Genomic DNA, 23,961 nt, shown 5'->3' with positions numbered 1-23,961 from the left:
CACACCCCAGCAACACCAGCGGCCCAGGCGTGCACGCCGGATCTGTCTTAGACGCTGGGCTTGTTGTACGCGCTGGCTGAGCACCTCTATAGTTCTTTGGCACCAAAGCAGGGTGAACTGGGCGAACTGGGTGGGCTGGTGACACGGGCTTTTGGCTCTTGTTGTTCGTCTTTCATCTCAAGCCAACACTATACTACGGCACCATGAAGGAGAGAAGGATGGGCAAAATGAGAGAACAGTGTAAGGATAGGGGATGGGGGGGGGGGATGGGGAGTGGAAGGAGAGTTGTGAGAATACAGAATAGGACTAGCCTCAGGGCTAGGGAGAAGCAGGGAGGGGTGTGAAAAAAGGGCGTGCAGAAGCAGGGGTGAAAGAAAGGGGACGGGGTGGGGTGTGGCCATGAGCTAGATATTGTCGGTTGAGTCTTCTGTCATGGATCCATGGGAGGAGGGACACGGCCCCCTCCAAGTGTTCAACCACACACGAGGGCAGAGAGCCAAAGAGGCAGAGTGTGTTGGCGAAGGAGACTGAGAGAACGGGGAGAAGGGTCGCTCCCACCAATACGGGAAACAGATATATAGCACCCGAACCTCCCGCCTAATCTGCTGTTTTTGTTTCTTTCTCTACACCACAAGCTCTCTCTCCCCCTCTCTCTCTCTCTCTCTCTTGCCTTTGGGTATCACTCTTTACACAGTCAAAGTTCACTCGTTCTGCTTTGACAACTCCCTCTTTGTTTATACAACGTTCACTGGTAGAACGATAATATTTGATACTTGCTATCACCATCCACTCGCTCATACTTATTTGCCCACTGTTTATATTCACTTCTCTTAATATTTTACCCCCCCTCTTCCAACTTTCACAATGAAAACTGCTGCTGTTATTGCGGTCGCCGCCGCCCTCCTCGGTGAGGCCTCGGCCACCTTCGGTGGTGACAAGAAGTACTCCACTCCCGCCAACTGCGACAACAAGTGCAATGAAGCCCAGAAGGGTGGCTTCAAGTGGGACGACATGCCCGTCGGTAAGGTCGAGTCGTACAACGGCTTCGAGTTCAAGGGTTTCACCTGCGAGACCGGTTTCAACGCCGGCAAGACCATCACTGGTAGCTGCGGCAGCCAGAAGGAGTCCGCTCCTAAGATTGGCTGCGACGGCACCACTGTCGAGCAGTTCTCCATCAAGACCTTCAACGTCAAGCCCGAGTTTGACTGCGACCTGGAGTTCCACTTCGACATGCCCGACGGCAGCAACTGCAAGTCCCGCTCTACCTGCTCCAAGTACGGTACCTCGGTTCCTAACAACCAGTGCGGTGGTGCCAAGAACGTCAGTGTCGTCTACCCCAGCCAGCCTGACAAGCCTTCCGGCAACTGCAAGGTCGAGATCCCCGAGATCTCCTTCGACTGCAATGGCAAGACTCCCGCTGTCAGCAAGACCACCAGCGTTCCCGTTGCTACTTCCTCTTCCACCTCTAGCTCGGTCAAGCCCACCTCCAGCCTGACCACTAAGGTCAAGACTAGCAGCACCGCTACCACCACCACCCCTGCCAAGGAGACCACCACCTCCAACAGCCCCGTGAAGCCTTCCAGCTCTTCCGAGACTACCCCCTCGTACGGCAAGGAGACCTCTTCTTCCAGCTCGGTTGCTTCTTCCAGCACCACCAGCACCACCCCTGCCAAGGAGACCACCACCAACAGCCCCGTCAAGCCTTCCAGCTCTTCTGAGACTACCCCCTCGTACGGCAAGGAGACCTCTTCCTCCAGCTCGGTTGCTTCTTCCAGCACCACCACCACTGCCGGCGAGACCACCTCCTCCAACAGCCCCGTGAAGCCTTCCAGCTCGTCCGAGACTACCCCCTCGTACGGCAAGGAGACCACTTCCACTGTTGTTGAGTCGTCCACCATCACCAAGACCACTGCTAGCCTGACCACCACCACCTCCACCTCTACCTCCACTGTCTACTCCACTGAGACCACCGAGGTTCCCGTCAAGACCACCAGCACCAAGACCTCCACCACCTCCACCAACGGCGTTGTCACCAAGACCTCCACTTCCTACGGTGTTGAGACCTCTGCTTACACCACCGAGTACATGAAGACCTCTACCATCTTCACTACCCAGATCAAGACCATCACCTCGTGCGCTCCCACCGTCACTGACTGCCCCGCTGCTGAGAAGACTTCCGTCCTGGTCATCACTGACACTGTCATCCTGAGCACCACCATCTGCCCCGTCACTGAGACCCGTGTTGCCACCACCACCAAGACCCACGCCGTGCCCGTTGTTTCCACCGTCCCTACCTACGGTGTTACCACTGTCACCTCGGTCGGCACGACCACCTCCACCATCTCCAAGGTTGTTTCCTCTGAGGTTCCCGTTGTCTCCACTGGTGTCTCCACCAGCATCGGCTACACTACCTCCGTCGTCTCCTCCTCCAAGCTGGTCTCTTCTTCCGAGCCCGTTCCCACTTCTCCTGCTGGCCCCAAGATTGACTACCCTGAGCTGGTCCCCTCTTGCCTGAACACCTGGATGGATGCTGTTGCCTGCTCCGGTAACACCGATGCCAGCTGCTACTGCCCCAACGCTGAGTTCATCCAGAACGTCTACGACTGCATCTACTCCAACGGTGAGAACGATGACGAGATCAAGAAGGCTCTGCTTCTGGTCCAGGGTATCTGCGCTTCTCACGTCGGCACTAACCCCTGCATTGTCAGCGGTATTGACAAGATCGTTCCCGTCCTGAAGGTTGTCGAGGAGCCCAAGCTGCCCGTCTACGCCACCGTCACCATCACTGCCACCACCGTTGTTCCTTGCGAGCCCACTGGTGTTCCCTCTGTCCCCGCTGGTGTTCCCTCGGTCCCGGCTGGCACTGCTCCCGCTGGCACTGCCCCCGCTGGTACTGCCCCCGCTGGCTCCAGCACTCCTGGTGCCTACTACCCCATCCCCACCTCCTCTGTTCCTGACATTACCTCGTACACTACCAAGACTCTGACCTCCACTGCTACCATCCCCGTCGTTGACTTCCACACCAACGATGATGTTGTCAACCTGGTCCCTGCTCCCACCAACCCTGCCGGCGGTGTCTACACCACCAGCTACGGCATCCCCGTCCAGTCCAACTCTCCCGTCCAGCCCCCTGCTGGCAACGACTACGGTGTCCCCGTTGAGTCCAGCTCTCCCGTTGCCCCCGGTGCTCCTGAGGCTCCCGCTGCCGGTCCTTCCGGTGGTGCTGCCTCTTCCGGCCTGGGTGCTGGCCCCACTGGTGTCCCCGTGACTGCCGGTGCCTCCAAGATGACTGGTGCCAGCGTGGCCATCGCCGCTCTGGTTGCTGTCTTCGCTGCTCTGTAAATGCAGATCTCTAGATATTGAAACGGAAATAAAGGCAAGCCCAATGTGTCGCTATTGCGGGATGCCTGACTTCTCACGCAGTGTGCCGTGTTTGCTCTGGCTCTTGTCTTTCCAACTCCTTCCACCCAACAAAGCCACTTTCTTTTCTTACGATCCTTACGATACCCGTTATTACATGCGTCTTTGACACTGTCGGGATAGAACTGTGGATTCTTGCAGTTGTGTCTTTTTACCCGGGTTTCTCGCTCGGTCTTTCCCTCAGGAAGTCGTCCCTTTCCTCTCGCTTTTGTCTTATTCCATCTTTGTTTTCCCCTGCTGGGATATCCGGTTTGCGTCTGGATTGTCAAGCTTGATTTCAGCGTTGTCAATCCGCTAGTAGCTGCTGCTGTGCTCTTCACTGTGTACATAAATCGGGGGACCGGTTCCCTACTCTCATCGGCTGTTTAGAGCTGAGGGAATGGAGCATTCTCCAGTGGCGCTTGCTATCTAGTTTCAACTGCTGCATCTTTTTGCTTGGACTCTTCATTTTGAGGGAGACGGTGATCAATGGCACTTGGGGGTTACAGGATCACAGAATCGACGGCTATGGCAATCTTTCGGATGGGTTCAGACTTTAGCGATGAAGCCTGGACCGGAAAAGACGGAAGTGCACAGCATTGGCAGCCTGTTCTGTGTCTACCCATAATTGCTCACCCTTACCATTTCCTCTGTGCTTTTCTTTTTTCCTATATTTCCTTTATCTATATCTGTTTTCTATTAGGCGGCGAACCAATGCTGCTGGGCATAGTAAGGTCTCTTTCTTCTTACCACATAGTTAGATTGGGAGCCTCTTAATGAGCTTTGCTCGATGTCCAGTGGCTGGCTTCGCTTGGTCTGTAGCTTCTTTTCTTTGTGTATTGTTTGTTTTTCTTTTGTCATATAACTTGTTCTGGGAGAGAAAATCTTTTGTAGATGGGCAGGTCATAGCTTACTTTGCAACGTTGGCTCTTCTGGTCTCGTGGCGTCATTGTAATAGTAATACTCAGAGCTTCAAGAGAGACTTATAAAAACCTTGCATCCCTTCCACCGTGATTAAAAGTCAATGCCTACTTTAAACTTGAAACTTTAACCTCTCTAGAGGTTAGTAACTTGATCCAGCGTGTCCCATGTCTAGCTGGTAACGCTGTCTCGTGCTGCCACTACCACTACTGCTTCTCCATCTCCGTCAATCCATTCTGACCTCTCGGTCTTCAACCTCCTCTCAGAGGCTAGATATATCATCCCGTAGATTGGACCAACGACAACCCCCCAGCAATACACTCGTATCCATGATCTGTCTTCGTTGCGGTAGCACCGCGTGCCCCAGCCAGCAAACCCGGCTCCAACCCAGTTGGCTAGGAATTTCCACGCTGCTTCTCGCAGCGGCATTTGCCACTCTGACGTATCAATAAGCCAGAAGCCACGCTCCAGTGACTCAACTTTCCGGCTTGTCTTGAACTTGAAGCGGTCTATGATGTTCAGGTCAGCTGATACTTGGTGCAGTTTTGCCGTGATTAGGTCCTCAGGCTGGATCTCTTTGTCACAGACTTCTGGCTCGGGCGAATAAATCTCTAGCGCGTCGTAGAACTGTTCCTGAAACTCTCGCTGTTGCGATGTAGACATTGTGCGATTTTGATCTTGTAACCGGCGTTGTACTTCCGCTCGGGACAGCGGCTGTCTCATGGCAGAGAACTGTGAGAATGGCCCTGTGTCACTGATAGTTTTGGTGAGTGTTCGTGGGCCATTTTCAGTCGTCTCAAACTCGGAACATGAGCGCTGCAGTGGTGGTTGATGGTGCCGCTTAGCGGGTGCTTGGCGCTGCGGCCTTGGTTCTGGGAAGCTCTTGGTGAGACTTGCTTGCAGCTTTTGAGATAGAGATGGCGGCTGATCTAGAACTGCAATGGACGATGGGATGGTCTCTAGCTCATTTAGTGATGGCCCCGAAGATGGCGGGATAACTTGTTCCAAGTCCTGCCGCACCTGCGTCGGCGAATTCGACTCCTCTCTTGTGATGTCCTGTAACTCGGAATAGGAGCCTGGCTCTGCGGCCGACGACACTGGGGACGGCAACTGGGTTTCAGAGACGTGGGAAATTGACCCATTCTCGGAGACCAAGGGGCTGGGCGCACCTTCTTGTCTTTCCACTAGTTCTTCGTTTTGCAGCGATGTCATCCGAACGCGTGGCGAGTCTGAGTTATCAAGCACGCTTGAAAAGGAAGCCTGTGTGCCGCCAAATATCTCCATGTCATCGCTACCCGACGGTCCCTGGCTAGAGTGTATGTGGTGGGAAGCGCATTTTGGCCTCGGCGTCTGGGGCGTGGGAGTCACCACGTCGATTCTTAACCCGGGAGCAAAGTCCAGGTAGCCCCGGGCAAGGCTATGATAGTATGCGTCGTCAGTAGCCGTACTAGGTGCAGCTAAATGCACCAGAACTTCTATGTCTGCGCTCGTGGTATTGGCCATTAAACTCAGAGGAAAATAAGGGCAGTGTCATCTAACATGTGTCGTTGGAATAAAAACGCTCCAGGCAGAAGCATCGATATCGATAGCCAGACTGTCTTACTACGCGGCTGCCGGGGTTACACAGACCCATAGTCACGGCGCCTAAGTGCCCCACTTTGTGCCTTCCCTAAACAGAAGAAAAAGAAAAAAAAAGACCGAAAGTATGTAGTCGTTTTTTAAGCCAGCTTGACTAGAATATCACTAAAGCACAACAACGCAACAACATTGCTTGGCTTGGACGCTATACAAATCTGCACTTGACAGACTCCATTTGCTGCCTCAGAAAGTCAGGGATTTCTTATTCAATTGCAAGCGCCTCGCACTCTTTCTTTGGCTCCCCTCCTCCATTCTGACCGCCCCCTTTTCTTGCGCCTTTCTAAGCTCGAGCCCCTGAGCCTAGCTCCCCCGAATCAACCTGCTCAAAATGGCCTCTGTAAACCAGCCCGTTATCGATCTGGGCAATGTGATGGTGATTGGTGGTAATGGGTTCCTCGGCCATCATATCATAGCCCAATTGCTCGACTCACCGCGCTGGTCGACGTCTTCCGTAACCGGCGTTGATTTGCGGTGTACACGTAACCGCATCGAGGGCGCCGAGTATAGCGAGTGCGATATTACCGATGCTGCTAAGCTGTTGACTGTGATGGAGGCCGTAAGACCCGACGTCGTCATCCACACCGCCTCGCCAGCAGCCCAGGGCGACTCGGATGTCCACAAGAATTTGTTCAAGAAGGTCAATGTCGACGGCACTGCGTGTGTGATCGAGGTGTGCCAGAAGGCCGGTGTCAAGGCCCTGGTGTACACCAGCTCAGCTAGCATTCTCAGTGACAACGTCAGTGACCTGTTGAATGTTAATGAGGAGTGGCCTGTAATTCGCGGCGCTGCTCAGTCTTCGTACTATTCTGAAACCAAGGTAAGAAAGATACGGATGTAGCATTTCCTGCCTCTCTATGCTCTCTACTAACCTTTGCTACTCTGGTCGTTCCACACAGGCCGAAGCCGAAGCCCTTGTTCTTGCCGCCAACCGCGCTGCGCCATCAAAACTGCTGACCTGCTCGATCCGGCCCAGCGGTATCTTTGGCGAAGCCGACGGCATGACGACTAAGCACACCGTTCAGATCTACCGCGACGGACGCACCAATGTGCAGGTTGGTGACAACAACAATTTGTTCGATTTTACCTATGTTGGCAACGTGGCGCATGCGCACCTTCTCGCTGCTCGTTTGCTGCTCGCCACAGCCGCATCGACTACCATCCCGCTGGACACGGAGCGTGTCGATGGCGAGGCCTTCCTGATCACCAACGATGAGCCCATATACTTCTGGGACTTTTGTCGCGCAATATGGAACGCTGCCGGCTCAACCAAGGGTACGGAGCATGTATGGGGTCTGCCTCGCGGTGTCGGCCTTCTCATGGGCTATGCTAGCGAGGTTATCTTCTCGATCCTGCGCAAGCCCCCGACGTTCAATCGCCAGCGCATCATCTATTCAACTATGACACGCTACTTCAATATCTCCAAGGCCAAGTATAGATTGCGATACAGCCCGATCGTGTCGTTGGATGAGGGTATTAAGCGTGCGGTGGCCTGGTCGTTGGCGAATGACCACAAGTCGCCCAACTAAACAAAAACAAGTACACTGGTGTTTGTTGGTTGTCCCTTTTGCTTACCCTCCCCTTTTACCTACTCTATCCTGCTGCAATCTGCCATGATCTTCACGTCACGCCGTACTACATTACATATATACTCTTTAATTTCGTCTCAATAAATAGCCAGTCCCATATCGTCCTCAACACTTATCATCATGATAACTTCTGCCGGTATAAGAGCCATCATTATTGCATTAACATATACAAGCCCTTGTAACAGGACAAGATGCGCGCATACACTCACAACTAAACATCAAGACATGAAGAGAGAAAAGAACAACCCAACAACTGATAAGTTGAGGATTCAAATGAGACATTAGACTTGGTATAAAGGACATCATAACAAAAAAGGTACGAAGACGTCATACCAGGTTAAGGACAAAAAAAAGAAAAGAAAAAAAAAAAAGGAACCGGTAAGCTTTGAAGTTCGGCATCGCAAAAGAACCAGAAAAATAAGAAGAAAAAAAAAAAAAGGAACAGCCCTCCCCCGTTCTAACTTTGAGAACGAATCAAAATCAAGAAGATAACAACTAAGATGAGAGAGCCCATAGCTAGCAAAGCTTTCCATCAAGAGGGCAGAAAAAGAAAAGAAGAAGAGAAGCCAAAATAAAGAAGGAAAAAAGATGGGCTATTATGGTGACGAAAGAAAAGGGAAAAGCAGACACTATGCAAGCACGCAAGTACAGGGAGCAAAGAAAAGAGTATCCCATAAAGAAGGCAAAATGAGAGGGAAAAAGACAGTAAAAAGACCCTGTTCAATTACACGAAAGGTGTGTCATGGATAATCTGGGACAGCACAAAGGGAATAAATAGTAGAAAAGGAAAGGAAAAAGAAAAAAGGGAGGGGGCGAGCCCAGCTTGCTAATGCACCCTCAGATGTTTTCCACCACACACAGAAAAGCGGCTCCTCGCCCGGATTTATCGACAAGTCGCATTTGGACGCATCACGTCACTCCTCTAGTTGTTGCCCGCCACACCCACGCTTGGGCCTGTGTTGGGGTTCTGCCGCCCCCAGTTCGCAGAAGTGCGATACTCTGAGCGTTGTTTACCATTGGCATTGGGTGGCAGCTCGCCATCAGGTCGGTTCTCCGGCTCATAAACTGGTGTGCCATACGGCGCTACATCCTCGTGACGATACCCACGTAGCGGCGGATTCTGGCCGGTAGGAGGGGGGCCATGCACGGGGATTTGCTGCTGTTGCTGCTGCATCGGTGGCGCTTGGGAAGGCCCATAATCCCTTTGCATAGGCATGTATTGAGGCGGAGGCTGCGGTTGTTGCAAAATCGACGGCACAGATGAAGGGCCATAGTGTTTTCCAGGGCCCATCGGCGGTTGCTGTTGGTGTGGGCCTTGCATGGGAGGCGGCACTTGTTGATGCGAAGACGTTGTTCGTGGCTCTGAGTGAACTTGGGGCACTGAGTGCTGGTTTGGAGGGGTGGATGGCTGACTACTGCTGCCATACGCCGGGTTAGGAGGATCCATAATTGGGCGCACACTAGTTTCTTGTTGCCAGAGAGCAGGGTCGGTATCATAGCGACGAGGCGGTGGTCGTGAAGAAAGGTCAGCGCGGTTGTACACCTCGTTGGGGCTCTCAAATGGCTGACGACCTCCTACCCGGTCCTGAAAGCGCTTGAGGATGTCCTTAGTCGTCAAATCAGAGTTGTTGCTGTTGAAAAGGCTCTGGTCGTTCAGAATTGAAACGAGGTAGTCGGGGAGCTACAGGCACGACGCGTTAGTTGGCTAGCCGGAGTACAGAACGTGGAACTTGAAAATAAACTTGTAGACTTACCATGCACATTTCCTCCAAGTTGTTTATCATCACTTCAACAGCCTCGACGGCAAACATTGGCTCACTATCCAGCGCAAGTGCACGATCATTAGCAAAGAGAATGTTAGGTGCAATAACCGTAGCTAGGTTTTTGACATCCATCTTAGAACCAGACTCTTCATCAATCTGGTGGAACGTGCCAGCCCATTTGAGAAAGTAGAACAAGATTTCGAGAGAATCTCTGTGGCACTTGGGCAATAGACAGCAGGTCAAATGCAAACACTGCTTACGCTTCTCCTCATCGGGAATCTTGGCAGCTGCAAGCCAAAGCTTGTACAGCTTAAAGGTCAAAAGCGGATCGGGAAGCTCGCGCAGATACCGCTTGAGCAGAGCAGCAACTTGAACCACGGGTTGCTCCATCAGGTTGACACTGTCTGTGCCATCCCGGTCAATCGATTCGCAAAGCTCGCCCAGCTTCTTGATGTTGCCGTTCTTTCTGAACACACCTTCAACTGACAGGTCCATCTTGCGCATGGCAGTAATAATGTCATCGAGGATTGCAGGGATACGCAGAGCGCCAGGGCCAAGACCATCAGTAGATTCAGCTCCGTCCCTCTCTACAATAACTTCCAGGGGAACGCCGAATACACCCTTCTTCTTGACACCCTTGCGGCCATCGTTCTTGAAAGCTTTGTGCAAGTTCTTCCAGAACGGCGCAGGCTTGCGAGACTCGATAAAGCCAAGCAGTTCGTCGAGGGTAAACTGGTGTTCAACCATGGGATGCATGGTTAGAACAGCAAGATGACGCACAATAAAGTACTCTAGCCCGGACATTTCTGAGAAGTAAACGCGACCAAGTCTTTGAGGCATCTCTCTATTGCCACCCCGTCCTTCGTCACGACTCAAAGACTGGGCACGGGATCCTGATTGCTTAGAGGGATGATCCATGCTGCGTTTTCCGTCGGCCCGCGGAAGATGGTGAAGTTCTTTGGCTTGCTCGGCCGCTACGATGCGCGGCAAGTCATCAAGTGTCAAGGCATCCATTGTATTCAGTCTCTTGTCCACGGCCCCGGAGTGGTTCAATGAGCCATCTTCGGGGATCATATCACGGGACGATACAAAGTTGTCGCCAGATCCAGGGCCATCAGGGCCGTCCATAATACGAGACGTACGGGCCTTGCGAACACTTGAAGACAAATGCTTGTCTAACCGCGTACTACGCAGTCGCCGAACTTCGTTGAGTGTGTTTTCGTATGATGATTCGCGACGTTCGGAAATGCGCGGCTGTGATTGGGAGCGGGGCTCCCCGCGACTGTTGGCGTGTTGGGTGTGGTGTCCATCCGAAGTGTAGCCACTCGCATCGTCGTTAGAGCTAGGCAGGGCGCCATTTGTTCGGAGGATTTCTAGAAGACGGGCGAGAGCAACCTTGAGTAAAAAGGCATACTGCTGCAGCTTGGTGATGTGCTCGAAGGGGGCCGGGCAGTCATTAGACGCATTCATACAATTTCTGCAATAGGTTCTTTTATCCATGGCGTTGAAATGGGCGTCTTGTAGATTTCGACCGAGCTCAGTAGAGCAATGTACGCACTTGACGCAATTGATATGCCAGCGGAAGTCGCCGTTCTTCGCGCATTCGTCCTCGACCGACTTGTTGCAGAGTGCACAGTGATCCGAATCTTTAGCAGATAACCGAGAGTTTCCGTTCATAATGAGAAGAGGATTCTCTTCAATTTCCTGTGTCTCAAGATTCCGCAAATCGTCAAGGAACTGGTAAATCCCATCGGATGACTTAGACTCGCGCTCTAATTTAAGGGCGCCCTGAAGACATATGCGAATCAGCAGCTTCAGATAATGGGCCAACCCAGTTACTAGAGAAAGGAGATCTTGTGTGACACCAAGCTTGCCGCCAGGGGTTTCCGAAGTCTTCGAAAGCAGTGAAAAGAAGGATACTATCTTCTTGCAAAGGATCTTGGCTTCGCGGCCGTATGACATGTCTAATATAAAGGTTGTCAGGAATGAGGCAGATCATGTGAAGAGCAGGTCATGAGTAGGACAGTGGGAAAAGGATGGGAGAAATCCCCCCACGGTTGCGCATAGCCTCTGGATCCGAACGCTATTCATAAGAAAGATGGTGGCAGGGAAGATCCGGAGAACAAGAGATAACACCAACTTGTCTCAAAGCTTTTGGCACCAACCGATGGTGGTACAGATAGTTCCAATTATTGAGACAGAGGTTTTGGTGTGCTGCGGCGTTCGTGCGAGGAAGGGAAAAGGGAAAGGGGGGGGGAGGGGGCAGGGAAGCCTTGACAGGCGTGCATATGTCCGGAGTTAGTTTGTTCTACTTACTTTTCAGTCTGTGGACAGAAGCCATGGTGTTGTCGAGACGGTCGGCACTTTGGAAGAGAATCTCGACATGGTAAATGAACCGTTTGGCCACAATAACACCATCCAAATGAGCACCATTGCTGACGTGGAGTAGCATGTCCGAAATACAAGCAGCTGAGGACTCCTCAAAGGCCGAGAGAACACTCCAGATTTGATAGACCTTTTCTTCCATACGCTCCTCGGCCTCTCTAACAACCTCGCGGTCATATTGGGTGCCGGTCCCCGGCACAAGAGCTGGCTCATCGGATGAGGCCAGACGCACGTTCCAGAATTTGTGAATCATGTAGCACTCGGGATGCCAATGTTGGTTCTGGCCGTTGCGAAATATTTCGACAAACTGCTTCAAGATAGCGGTTTGGCAGCCATTGCAGCGCTGGGCAAACTGGGTAGAGTAGTGGTAATGGCAGTAAACTTGGTCTTCGTGCTCGTAGTAGCTGTCTGAAGCGCCAAAGACAGTTGGGCATACAGAGCAGGTAAAGTGGTCGACATGGTATTTTCGGTCGAGTGCGGTGATGTAAGAGCCCCGCAAGGCATTTCCACACTTATAACATAGCAGCCCAAGGCGACGAAAGTAATCGGTTTCGCAGAGAGGATATTGGCCGTCGCCATTTTCGTCATCGACAGGGAAGAATTTAGAAGCTACGATTTGACCGCAGTCCTAGAATGAGGGATGCAAAAAGTTAATAGGCAGCTCTAACTAACTATGAGGGAGAGCGAGTTTTGGGGAAGCATATTAGGGCCAGGAGGGAGGAGGGGAAGAGGTGAATAAAAACATAGGGCAGATCAATAAAACAGTGAAAGGAGAGGAAGGAAGCAGAGATAGGAGGGGAGAGGAGGAGGGGAGGATGGGGATATGCAAACTAAGAAACAAAAGACCCGGAAATGCCACGACTTACCCGACATCTGAAGCAATCGAGGTGAAAGGTGCCATCCAAGGCGCGCACAAACTGGCCAGTTAGGACCTGACCACACTTTTTGCAAATACGGGCTTGGCCACTGGGCGAACGACCAGATTTAGAGGGTCGCTGGCGGTCACCACTGGCCCGTGGAACGGTATGGCCTCCGTGGGTGGAAATGTCGTCCTGGGGGTGTGATTGGGACTGGGATAGGGGGTGTTGATGTTCGTGAGGGGGAGGTTGTGAAGAAGGGGGCCGACTCCGATTGCGAGCGGGAGATCCTGGGGGGCCATTAAGGGGGACCATTGAGTTCCGCACATAGGGATTTTCAGGTGTGTGGGTGCGGAAGCTAGTGTTATAGGGGTCGGCTTCGAAAGAGGAGGGGCCCGAGGCGGTAGTGGACGGGTTTTGGTTTTGATGTGAAGCAGCTGGGCCGTGAGGTCGGGTTGGACTGCGTTCGGGACCCCTCCAGGAGGAGGCATCATGATCAGAGGCCATTGCTCTAGGAGGTTGAACAAAGCGTGTAGAAGGGCGAGGATGGATAGAGACAATGCAGAATCAAATAAGTCGCGAGATAATATTTGAAGGAGACGGGGGAGGGGGGGCACGGGTGATGAAAAGTTGGGTGTATTTCTCTCCAGTTGGGGGGTGACAGATCAATAGAACGGATATTTTGTGATGAAAAGAAGATATTAGTCGTATCGTATCGATATCTAAGGAATTTGAACAGGCAGAAAAGCCAATCGATTCGATAAGGATGGATATTAGATGACCAGTCCAGTTGTATGGACGGCCAGTCGGTCAATCAGTCAGGCAATGGAGGAGGAAAATTTGGTCGGGCTACAGGAGACAAGCGAGAAGACTGAAGCCAAAGATGGAGATGAATAATTGACGAGAAAAAAAAGGCGACAGTAGGGTAAAGCATAAGGCACAGCACAGCCAGCCAGCACAACAGAGGAGTTGAAGGAGCAGCAAGCAAGCAAATTGCTGTCGTTGTCAATCCAGGCAGAAAAGCAGAGAAACAGGACAAGCCAAAAACAAGGCAGAGCAAAAGAGCAACAACGTCACAGCAATATAATGCGATGCAATGAACGAGCGGGCGATCAATCAAGCGACCGAAAGAGAGAGAGGGGAAATGAATGGACTTGGGCGAGTATGAGGTTGAGAGCTCTGCAACAGCCAGTGTTTGCTAAAGCGGAGACAGTGAGTATGAGTATGTACAAGAGAAAAACGATGGAGTGTCCATGAGGCTGGCCCTGAGGCTGGCCCTATCCAATTCAGGCCTTGTGGCGTGTTGTGGGCGCGTACGTGCGTGGTGTTGTTGTGTCGTTGGTGTGTTGTTGGCGCGCTGTTAGGGGTTCTGTATGCTGGCTCTACAGGCGGTATACGCTGTGACTCTACCCGCTGTACACAGGGCACCGGAGGCGTGAAGCCGTAGCAACAGGAAAACAAGACAAAAATGCATAAAAAAAAGAAGCCAGACAACCTACGAGAGACCAGCCGCAGCAAAACCTCGGAAACTGCGACAGAAAAAGCCGGAAGGCAAAAAATACAAGTCCGACGGCCCCTCCCCGAAAGCGTGTTTTATGGCAGGCTATGTTTGGCGTTTGACGTTTGGCGTTAGGTGTTGGGGGCGTTGACACATAATTTTTGTCACAGACAACAATTAGGGTTTATAAACCACTACAGGGTTATGTATAGATGCAGGTTAGGGTATTTAGGTTTAGGGCTCTAGGCTTTGGGCTATAAGGGCCTTTGTTAAACAGGGCATGGCTTCTCTTTCCTTGCCCTTGTCGATGCACGACACAGTGAAAGTGAAGGGCTGGCGGTTTTTTGGCGTTGCACTGGAAGAGAGCCAGAAAGAATAGAATTGGCCCCCTGTTAATGTACTGAAAATAGACTGCGTGGACTCTGAGAACAAGGCCCTGAAATAACACCCTGTCTTGTCCCAGTCGAGCCCGTTAAGCTCCCTGCTAAAGAAATAGCTAGAAGCTAAAGCTCTGTTTTTATACAGTGGCTTGGTAGCCCTAATGCCGCTGTAAACCCCACTGTGAAGTCGGCAACGATGGCCTTGGAAAAGGTCAAAGCAACGTCCCTTTATTTTGCGGTTATTCCAAGAAAGCTGCATTGGAAGAAGCTGTTTTTATTAATAGAGTTAGAAACAGTTTATTCTTAACAAATGAAGTAATATTTTCGGAGTTTTCCGAATTTGTGCTAATTTTTTGTTGTTTTTCCATGAATTTTCCTCCAAGTTTTTTCTTAGCTTAGGGAATAAAGCCTTGAGCCACTCTCCGAAACCCCACGAACAAGGCGCACAAAAAGCTACGGCCAAGAGCCAACAACAGGCATCGTGTCCTTCTCTTGTTTTTCATATCAGCGCTTCCCTGCTTCTTATCCCTCGCCCAATTCCACAAACATCGCCAACTAAAAGCCGCCATTTAGTCACTGTTTTTCTTCCTTCCTTTTTCTTTTCCTTGAGTCTCTAGTCCGAAAAAAAAAACCTTTTCCTCTTTATTTGCTGCTGCTTAATCCTGATTCTTCTGGGGTTTCGACTTCTGCCTGTTTCTCAGCATCGTCGTCAACTACCCTCCATCTCTACCGCGCTAAAACCATTGTCATCGTTTGTCTGTCGCTGCTCTTCTCGGTTTTAGCTTTCTCATCGCATCCTCGAGATCCTTACAACAAAAAAAGTTACCGAAGACCTAGCCTTATCCACACACACACACACGAAGCCATGGCTCAACATCGTGGTGGCACCATTGGCGCAGGCTACGGAATTGCTGCTCCCGCCCCGTCATTTGGCGCTATGCCCTCAGAGCAATCTGAAGGCCCGTTGGAATCGGTGCGCAAGATTACCAGCAAGATTGAGGATGCCTTGGATTCTCTCAGCGAGCCTGTCAAGCCGTACGTCCCTCTATCTTAGCTTTCTCATCTCCATCTCTTCATATCTTGCACATTGGCTAACACAGTTTGACAGCTTCCTGCCTGCCATTGGTCGCTTTCTAATTGTCGTGACCTTCGTTGAAGACTCGTTGCGCATCTTGACCCAATGGAGCGACCAGGTGCTCTACCTACATGATTTCCGCGGAAGTAAGAAGCTTTCTCCGTTCTATTCTTCTGCCACTATCGCAGCTTGTGTTATGGGGCATGTGTCTAACCACCTTTGATCTCTAGTCCCCTTTATCCTCACCTACTTATTCCTCCTTCTCAATGTTGTTGCTATGACCACTTGCTCCATCCTCGTCATTATCCGGAAATACTCTGACTACGCCGTTTTTGTTCTCATGACCGTTGTCGTGACCCAGGCCCTTGGGTATGGCCTCATTTTCGATATCAATTTCTTCCTGCGCAACTTGTCCGTTATTGGCGGCCTGTTGATGGTGCTCTCTGACTCTTGGGTGCGTAAGACAAAGGCTTTTGCCGGTCTGCCTACTCTTGACGAAAAAGACCGCAAAATGTACTTCCAGCTAGCTGGCCGCGTACTGCTCATCTTCCTCTTTATTGGCTTCATGATGGCTGGCGATTGGTCTATCTGGCGTGTGCTGGTTTCTGTCATTGGTGCTATTGCTTGTGTCATGGTTGTCGTTGGTTTCAAAGCCAAGTTCAGCGCTACCCTGTTGGTCGTCATTCTCAGTGTCTTTAACCTTCTGGTCAACAACTTCTGGACTGTAAGAAACCCCATTTCCCCGCCCCATAAAATATCCCTTGAGTGCCACTATGCGCCTTGTCTTGCTATCATAACTAACACCATGTTTCTTTCGCCCGCCTGCAGCTCCAGGACCACCACCCCCACAAGGACTTTGCCAAGTACGACTTTTTCCAGATTCTGTCCATCGTCGGCGGTCTGCTCCTGCTTGTCAACAGTGGCCCCGGCCAGTTCAGCATTGACGAGAAGAAGAAAGTGTATTAAGAGTGCCGAGTGGCTTTTTCCTTTAGCTCTAAAGTTGACGTAGCTGTTACCAGAATCGGCTCTCTTCCCCTCTTGTGTTTACATCCTGCTTCTCCAAAGTCTCACCTGGGGTCTTCTAAAAGGAAGTGTTTTTTGCGGCGATCTTTTTTTTTCAAGGCCCCTGTCACTGAATAGATTGACAGGCAGGCTGTGATGGATGCGATTATACTTCGGGCATATACACTCTCGCTCAGTGGAGTGATGAACCGTTTTGTTTTCTTTCTCTTTCTTCTTACTTGTCCTTGATACACACAAACCCGGCCGGATTGGCGTTATTGGGATGAACGGGGGAAGCAAGCTCTGCAAGGCATATGTGATTGTTGAAACTTGATTCGTGTATGTGGAAGCCTCCATGCGAACCCCGCCAGCATCTACTCTCTTTTGTTACTGATATCACGCTGCAGCTTTCATCCTCACTACACATTAGATATTGTTCTTTTTTCTTTTACTCGCTTGATTCTTCTCGGCTACTTTTGTCTGGACTTTTGCTTTTCCCCTTTGCTTTATTTGGTGGCGCTGCTTGTTCGCCTGTTGCAAATCTTCATGATTAGTTAGTCTCCACGTCATAGTATTTATTTACTCATAACGTGATTAATCTTGTGCGGGGTTACATCCTACTAGGGTTTGTACCTAGTTTTGAAGTTCATCATTGCACTAGAAGAAGGTTTCGCGTATTGTGATTTGATAAATAAAACTGGTGTAGACAATACCACGGCGTCCTTGATTGGTTTTTGTACAGCGAAGGGAATTTCTGCAATGATGGTATGGACTCTAACTCCTCACTAAACACTGATACAGCCAGTGGCGTCAAGGCATCTTGGAAGCTCACATTCTGCGAGTCAATGTCCACTACTGATTCTTCTTGGGAAAATTTCTAGTCTCCAATGCAGACTGAAAGTGCCGGTGGTCATGGGACGCCTCATGCCGAGATGACCAACTTTAGCTCGTCTCAAGGCAAAGAGGTGGTTTATGAGCAACTCCTATCACAGCACGAGGGTCTTCTGGTTGATAGCCGGAATTGGGTACGTATACAGCAAAATAGCTTTGAGTGTGTTGGAAAGTCCAGAAAGAAAAGGCCCGTACGCTAATATATGATTTCCATCTAGGTCTGGTAAGATTGCACACTGTGAACCAGAGCTCTTGGCATAACTTGTCTTTGTCTAGCCCGCCTAACTTCTGCCGTGACACATAGCAACCTGGCTAATGCTGCCAGTATGCTCTGGCATGCCTACAAGTCCATATCGCATCCGAGCACTGCCGTGAATTGGGCCGGTGAGTCTTCTGGTCCCTACTCATCTTATCTGTGCCGGTCTCTCTAACTAGACCAACACTAGGCTTCTACGTGATTGACCCTGCCGTACCCAAGGGCAACCAGCTGATCCTTGGGCCGTTTCAAGGCAAGACGGCTTGTCAAATCATTCCGTTCGGCCGCGGCGTGTGTGGCACTGCTGCCGCCACACAGATGGTGCAGACAGTACCGGATGTGAATGCTTTCAAGGGCCACATCGCATGCGATGGTGAGACTTTGAGCGAGATCGTGGTCCCAATTGTGGCTTCAGGCGTAGATGGCTCGAAGAGGTTGGTTGGTTTGATTGATGTGGATAGCACAGCTTTGAGTACTTTCAATGAGGTGGATGAGAAGTACCTGGTTCAGTTTGCTCAACAGCTGGCTGACGGATGTGACTGGCCTTTGTAAACCCTGGTAGACCCTTATACAGATGCCTGTTAAAACACGTTTGTATTAATGTGGAGCACTTGGTGGTTTTCTAGCGTACAGCCAAATTTCGGTGATTCTCAGCACAGCTTCATTGTATCCGAACTAGCCATTGAGACCGAAATATTAAAGCCCTAGGTTTAGCCTTTCCGTCTGGTACTGTACTTGCTAACACCCATCCAGAAATGCCATGACAGTCCCTCATCAATTTGGCGCTATACGCGCTTCTGCTCTTCCATTCTCGCTATGGCTTACTGCCAAGTCCACCCACTCGTCGCTCCGAATACAACACACCTCGCTTGCGGGACTCCGGCTCGCCAGTTCTATGCCGACAGCGCGCAAAACAACGGGCGGGCCGGCTGCAGTTAGTGCCAGTGCTGCCGTAGCTAAAATCTTGGCGTATCCCGAGTCCCGAGTCAACCCGCCACTGACCACTCTGCCGCCTGTGCTTTCGCTTCCGGAGAAGACTAATATTACGTCTAAAGCAAGCTACTATATGGGCATGGCGAAGGGATACCTCGCTTTTTATAAGACCGGACTCAAAAGCGTCTTCGCTGCTAAGAAAATGCTCAATGAGCGGCGTGCTGCCGCCTCGCCAGGGCCCATGCCGTCGCCCCGAGCTGTGACAACCGCCTTTGCTACTAGTGGCATGCTCCCCGCTAATGTTACGCGGGCAGACTGGCTGTTCGCTCGCCGTGTGCAGCACGACACCATACGCATTCCTATTTTCGGACTGATCCTGCTCGTGTGCGGCGAGCTAACACCGCTAATCGCTTTATACATCCAGGGCATCATGCCGTACACGTGTCGCCTACCAACACAGTTGCACAAGGACATGGCGGCCGCCGAGGCACGACGTGCTGCATCTTTTGTCCGCCTGGCACCTATTCTGCCTACCGGCCTGTGCGGGGCTTACCTGCCGAGCAATGCGGGGGCTTTGGCGCGCAGACATATTCTCTCTAGCTTGCATTTGATGCCAGCGTTATTGGATCGTATTGCTGGCGAGCTGCTAGCGCCCCTGTATTGGCGGCTCAAAGGCATTGCGAGATTGCGCTTCTTGGCAGTTGACGACAGCCTGTTGCGGCGTGACGGCGTAACGGAGGCCTTGTCAGACCAAGAACTGAAGCTGGCGTGTGTTGAGCGCGGGCTAGCGGTGACGGATGTTCCTTTGCAGATTATGCGTGACCAGTTACGTCGATGGTTGGTGCTGTCGCAGACAACAGGGCCGGCAGAGCAACGTGCAGAGGAGGCGCAGAAGCGGATTGCAGCATTATTGACAACAAGGTAAGAAGTTACTCGAAGAGGTTTGCTTCCAGCTAAGGACGTGTGATGCGGCTTTTCTTTTTTCCTTTACTAACTTGTAGGATAACCCTTAGACCGGACAAGTGGAGTGGAATGTCACCTGGGTTTGCGGTGTACACTGAGAGCTTGTGAATAGGTGGTTGGTGAATTCATAGATTGGGCTGGATTGTATTGATGATGTGTTTTTTTTTTTTTTTTTTTTTTTGGTATCGGCATGCCACTGCAGCTATGATTTCACAGGTTATTGTATTGCGCTGTGGACACAACATAGACATAGATGCACTGTCATAGTGATTGAAGATGGATGCAGAGATGCACATTACGAATCAAATTTATATCAGAATCGAAGTCGAAGGAGGGACACGAAGCGAAGCATAAAAGCAAAAAAATAGGAAACAAGGCGAGGATATCAAACCAATCTACCACGTAGAAAACCCAGCAAAGAATGACTACATCATCCCACTAAACAAACATACTCACCGCAACAAAGCAAGGTAAAAGATCAATCTTGGTTTCGTGACATGATCAGAGTGAAAGGAAACAGAAATTCCAGTCGATGTAGCAAGACTGATAGGAGAAAAAAGGGGGGGGGGTGGGGAGTATGAGACTAGAGACAAACAACAAAAAGGGAGGACAAATAAAAGTAAGAAGCTTTGCGAAGAGGACGGAAGGGCAAAGACGAAGAAAAAAGGAACAGTGGGAAAACAAGAACAATAGAAACAAAAGCACATGAAAGCCTCCGATAAAGAGAAGTCGCGGATTCCGTGGGCAATATTTGTCAAGTATCAAAGAGCAAGACAGAAAAAGGAAGACTTCCGCCTATTCCAGAGCCTATTATTGGCATGTCTGAATAGAGAGAGAATACGAAAAACAGCCTAGCAAAAAAGAAAAAGTGACATCAAATCCTTAGGTAGCAGGAGAAAACAAGTAATGGTAGCTTATTTCGTTTGGTATCGGGTGTGCTGCGGTGGACGTTATTCCTCGAGGTCAAGTTCCTAAGGGGTGGGTACGATAATACAATGTGGTTCAGTATTAAGTGCATCGCCTCCTCCTTTAATTGAAATTGATAGCCCAGGGGGAGGAAGGTCACTTTCTGCCAAACTCGAGAGGGGCAGAGAGACAGAAGACGAGGTAAAAAAAAAAAGGAGCAATCATCATCCCTTGATCATAGGAGCTGAGCTGTAGAGCTGCAATTGACGGCAGGGTGTGATTCTGGGAAAGAGAAAAAGCTCGAGTGAAAAGGAGGGGAAAGAACAGCAAAACATGGTGTTTATTCGTCGTCGGGGGCAGTGAACAGGCTGATGCGCATACGATGGCTCTGTAGATTGAGTAGGGGGCTTGTTAGTAAGAAGGAGTCTATCACATGCGTGCCAGGGGGGGAAGACAAAAAAAGTCTAGGCAGCAAAGAAACTTACGAAGGGTAGCTTGGGAATGATGACACAGAGAACAGCGACAAAGTTGATCACAAAGTAGAGTAGGTCGTAGTGGGTGTAATGCGTGCTCAGCAGAAACAGAGCAATGGGAGTGCTGAGCAGGAACTTCTTCGCGGGAGTATATTGGGCTCCATCGTCGATTTGCTCCCACATATTGAGGTTGTCAAAGGCACCGCCATTGAACTCGAAGGGAATGCCACGGACGTGATGGAACATTATGTAAGAGAAGAACATGTAGGTGATGTTGGTTAAAGTCCACGAGACTTCGGAGGTCATGCCGGGGAGGAGGTTGAGAAATAGCTTGGTACAGGCGATGAGAACGAAGTGGATGGTCCAGGCACCTGTGCGGAGGAGAGTCCGATTAGCGGGAGATTCATCAGGAGGGAGCGGCAGGGCGAGAAAGCCAGAGGTAGACAGAGACAAGAGATAAGGCGGTATGAGGTAGGTAGTAGAAGAAAAGGCTCACCTTTGGAATTGACCCAGTTGGCATTTAAGTTTGGCACCACGGCCTGGTCGCTAATTTGCTCGAGAGTCTCTGGGGGCTCGTGATACACCTGCAGAATGCTGCTGCTCCGCCGCCTCCGCACATTATCGCTCGAGTTCTGGTGGTCAGGCATAGTCTGGAGATAGGTGCCGCTGGATGAACGGCTACCAGGAGCTGGCGTGGGTTTGGGGGCACTCTCGTCGTGGGAGACGGTGTGCTGGATAAGGATTGGGGACGACAGTTTGGCGGTGTTTCGGGAGATTAAGGGAGCGTAAGAGGACTGGCGATGGGGTTGAGGACGAGCGGGAGACCAGAGAAGAGCAATGAGTAGAGAATAGGGAATAGGCTATTGTTGCGACTTTGTCAACCGGCACGAGAAGCGGAAGCAATAGTTGATGGCAAAGCTCAGCCAGCCAGCCGTTATCGGGGAGATTCAAGGTGTTAGCTGGACTTTTTGTAGGAAGGCGAAAAGAAGATGAACGAACGCAAGGCCCAAAGAGACAGAGAAAAAAAAGAAGAAAAAAAGCCGAAAGAGTTAGAGTCAGCTGTTGCGTGTAGATTCCAGCTCCAAAAATAATACAGCGAAGAAGAAAAAGAACAGTGGAAAAAGGCGAGAAATAGGAAGGGAAAGCCAGACAACGAAGGAGACAGACGGTGAGGACAAGGATGTTCGCTGTTCTTTTTTGTTTAACGAGAGCGAGGAAAAAAAGAATATTTTTGGGAGTGAAGAAAAGAAGAAGAAAAATGCGTGACAGACCGAGGGCGAGAGAGGAAGAATCGCAAGATGAAGCGAGCAAAAAATAGAGCAAAAAGAAGACTGTGAGTGTTGGTTGGGTGTGAGTTGTGTTGAAAGAATTAAATCAATAAAAATAAAAGAGTTAATGGAAAAGCTGCAAGAAGCTGCCAATACCAACCAACTTGTCCCTTAGTAAAAGCCCCCGTACAGTGCGCTACAGTGTACGTCATCGATCCGCTATCCGCCAGCCCAGTCGGCCTTTTGCGTTGCTTGTATCCGGGAAGCCAACCAGCCTACAGAAGAGCGAAAAAAACGAGACCAAAAGAAGCCTGGGCCAACGACTCGCCTGCTGCTTCAACTGCTGCTTCACCGTACCTAACCGCTTCGCCGTTCTTCGCACCGTGTATTTCATCTGCGCCCATCGAAGACTTGCAACACACCACTCATCTCACATTTCATGTATGTACGTATGTGCATACCACACATCCGCCGCGTGGTAGAGCCCATTGCTTCCACTAGCACAGCCTTCATGTTGTCATCCATGTTCTGCCGACGATCCTCAAGCGGGTTTGAAGACATTTGCTTGGCTTGGCACATACGAGAAAATCGAAGGTTTGGATCTGAGCCTCCTCTACTAATATGTGCTCTGGCTCTCCTGCTTGCTTTCGCCATTGCTCCTTTATTGCGTTTAGTCGACAAGTACTCCCCTTTTTCTTCTCAGCTCCGCGCCCTTCGGCTAGATTTGCACTTGTGCCTGGGCCAAACCCCAATTCCATCCAAAACATGTAGACTTCCCGGGTTCCCCGCGGACACACAATAACAAAAGGCAGAGCCCCGCCCCATCTCCCGTCCTCTCATTTGGCTATCGTTGTCAATAAGACAAAAAACACACTGTCATAACTTTGATGAAACCAGACCAGCAGCCCATGGCTCTTAAGCTTAGCCTCAAGTCGTCAAGTACCGACGGAAGCCTGCATGATCCCCTCTCTCCCCTATCACTTTTCTCCCCTCTCCCCCAATCTACCCCCAATCCGCAGTCACAAACAGGAACGTACGCACGCACGCACCCTCAACTACCATGAGCCCACTCAAACAATGGAAATACTCCGAAACTAAAATCTTGCTCTTCAAACTGTAGGTCAGGCCCCTTTGACTTGATCATGCCAGCTGTCAATTACTAGCAGGCCAGCTGCCGGCATGAGCATAAGGGATGGAACCCCCACCCCAAGCTCCCCAGTATTATACTCGCTTTGATTGGGCCAGTTTTATCTGTGCAACCTCATTTATAGCAGGGCCACAAGATTCTTTGTATGCAACCAACGTTGCCACCACTCCATATTCGAAGACTGAGGGCGGGATGTCTTCCCGATTAGGAAATTGCGGCCACAACAGCATTCTCTCCACATTAAACATATTTGTACCACTACTCACTCTATGTATTGCTGTTAGTACTAGCACGTGATCTTGCGCATCAAAGAGAAAAACACGCACCGTTTCTTGCTCTCTCGCGCGAACTCATAACACAGGTCTGAGAGTGCATCTTTCTACGTCTCTATCTATGTGTTGTTCATGTCTTTGTCGCCTTCGGGGTTGTCCTTCTCTCTGCCTGTCTTCATTCTCGTCCTGTGTAAGGCGGGGGCTTCTATGATGTATGTCTGATATGATATGTATATGGCTGTGGCTTAGTTGGCGGCAAGGGCCCGCACCATCTTTCAGTGTTGGCCCGTAGCCAGCGTCATTGGTACTTGAAAGGTCTAGACATAAAAGCCCAAGCGGTATTTTCTT

General features: G+C 50.6%; 7 protein-coding genes across 7 annotated transcripts; 4 read left to right on the top strand and 3 right to left on the bottom strand.

The window, feature by feature from the left end:
- Positions 1-864: 864 nt before the first annotated feature.
- Positions 865-3,342, top strand: HOO65_011219 (uncharacterized protein; the record flags this gene model as incomplete). Its single annotated transcript, XM_070999913.1, has 1 exon — positions 865-3,342. The coding sequence occupies one exon, from the start codon at positions 865-867 to the stop codon at positions 3,340-3,342; it is 2,478 nt and encodes an 825-aa protein (XP_070863040.1).
- Positions 3,343-4,491: 1,149 nt separating this feature from the next.
- Positions 4,492-5,823, bottom strand: HOO65_011218 (uncharacterized protein; the record flags this gene model as incomplete). The annotated part of the gene is made up of 1 exon (XM_070999912.1): positions 4,492-5,823. One exon carries the CDS (start codon positions 5,821-5,823, stop codon positions 4,492-4,494), a length of 1,332 nt encoding a protein of 443 aa, XP_070863039.1.
- A 463-nt stretch (positions 5,824-6,286) lies between these two features.
- On the top strand, positions 6,287-7,484 carry HOO65_011217 (Sterol-4-alpha-carboxylate 3-dehydrogenase, decarboxylating; the record flags this gene model as incomplete). Its single annotated transcript, XM_071005941.1, has 2 exons — positions 6,287-6,775; positions 6,855-7,484. The coding sequence occupies 2 exons, from the start codon at positions 6,287-6,289 to the stop codon at positions 7,482-7,484; spliced, it is 1,119 nt and encodes a 372-aa protein (XP_070863038.1).
- Positions 7,485-8,466: 982 nt separating this feature from the next.
- On the bottom strand, positions 8,467-13,056 carry HOO65_011216 (Rho-type GTPase-activating protein 1; the record flags this gene model as incomplete). Its single annotated transcript, XM_071005269.1, has 4 exons — positions 8,467-9,225; positions 9,299-11,271; positions 11,624-12,320; positions 12,559-13,056. 4 exons carry the CDS (start codon positions 13,054-13,056, stop codon positions 8,467-8,469), a joined length of 3,927 nt encoding a protein of 1,308 aa, XP_070863037.1.
- Positions 13,057-15,292: 2,236 nt separating this feature from the next.
- HOO65_011215 (uncharacterized protein) lies at positions 15,293-16,468 on the top strand (the record flags this gene model as incomplete). Its single annotated transcript, XM_071005956.1, has 4 exons — positions 15,293-15,462; positions 15,536-15,648; positions 15,733-16,226; positions 16,331-16,468. 4 exons carry the CDS (start codon positions 15,293-15,295, stop codon positions 16,466-16,468), a joined length of 915 nt encoding a protein of 304 aa, XP_070863036.1.
- A 1,253-nt stretch (positions 16,469-17,721) lies between these two features.
- Positions 17,722-19,901, top strand: HOO65_011214 (Free methionine-R-sulfoxide reductase; the record flags this gene model as incomplete). Its single annotated transcript, XM_071005544.1, has 4 exons — positions 17,722-17,779; positions 17,842-18,199; positions 18,405-19,505; positions 19,865-19,901. 4 exons carry the CDS (start codon positions 17,722-17,724, stop codon positions 19,899-19,901), a joined length of 1,554 nt encoding a protein of 517 aa, XP_070863035.1.
- An 892-nt stretch (positions 19,902-20,793) lies between these two features.
- HOO65_011213 (Protein ORM1) lies at positions 20,794-21,573 on the bottom strand (the record flags this gene model as incomplete). The annotated part of the gene is made up of 3 exons (XM_071006129.1): positions 20,794-20,841; positions 20,939-21,297; positions 21,423-21,573. The coding sequence occupies 3 exons, from the start codon at positions 21,571-21,573 to the stop codon at positions 20,794-20,796; spliced, it is 558 nt and encodes a 185-aa protein (XP_070863034.1).
- Between the last annotated feature and the right edge of the window lie 2,388 nt (positions 21,574-23,961).

The sequence above is a fragment of the Ceratocystis lukuohia genome (assembly GCF_044167205.1).
Source record: "Ceratocystis lukuohia strain C4212 chromosome Unknown Supercontig1_pilon, whole genome shotgun sequence".
Lineage (NCBI taxonomy): Eukaryota > Fungi > Ascomycota > Sordariomycetes > Microascales > Ceratocystidaceae > Ceratocystis > Ceratocystis lukuohia.
The sequence above is the reverse complement of the archived record's forward strand: the minus strand, read 5'-3'. Positions and strand labels throughout refer to the sequence as shown.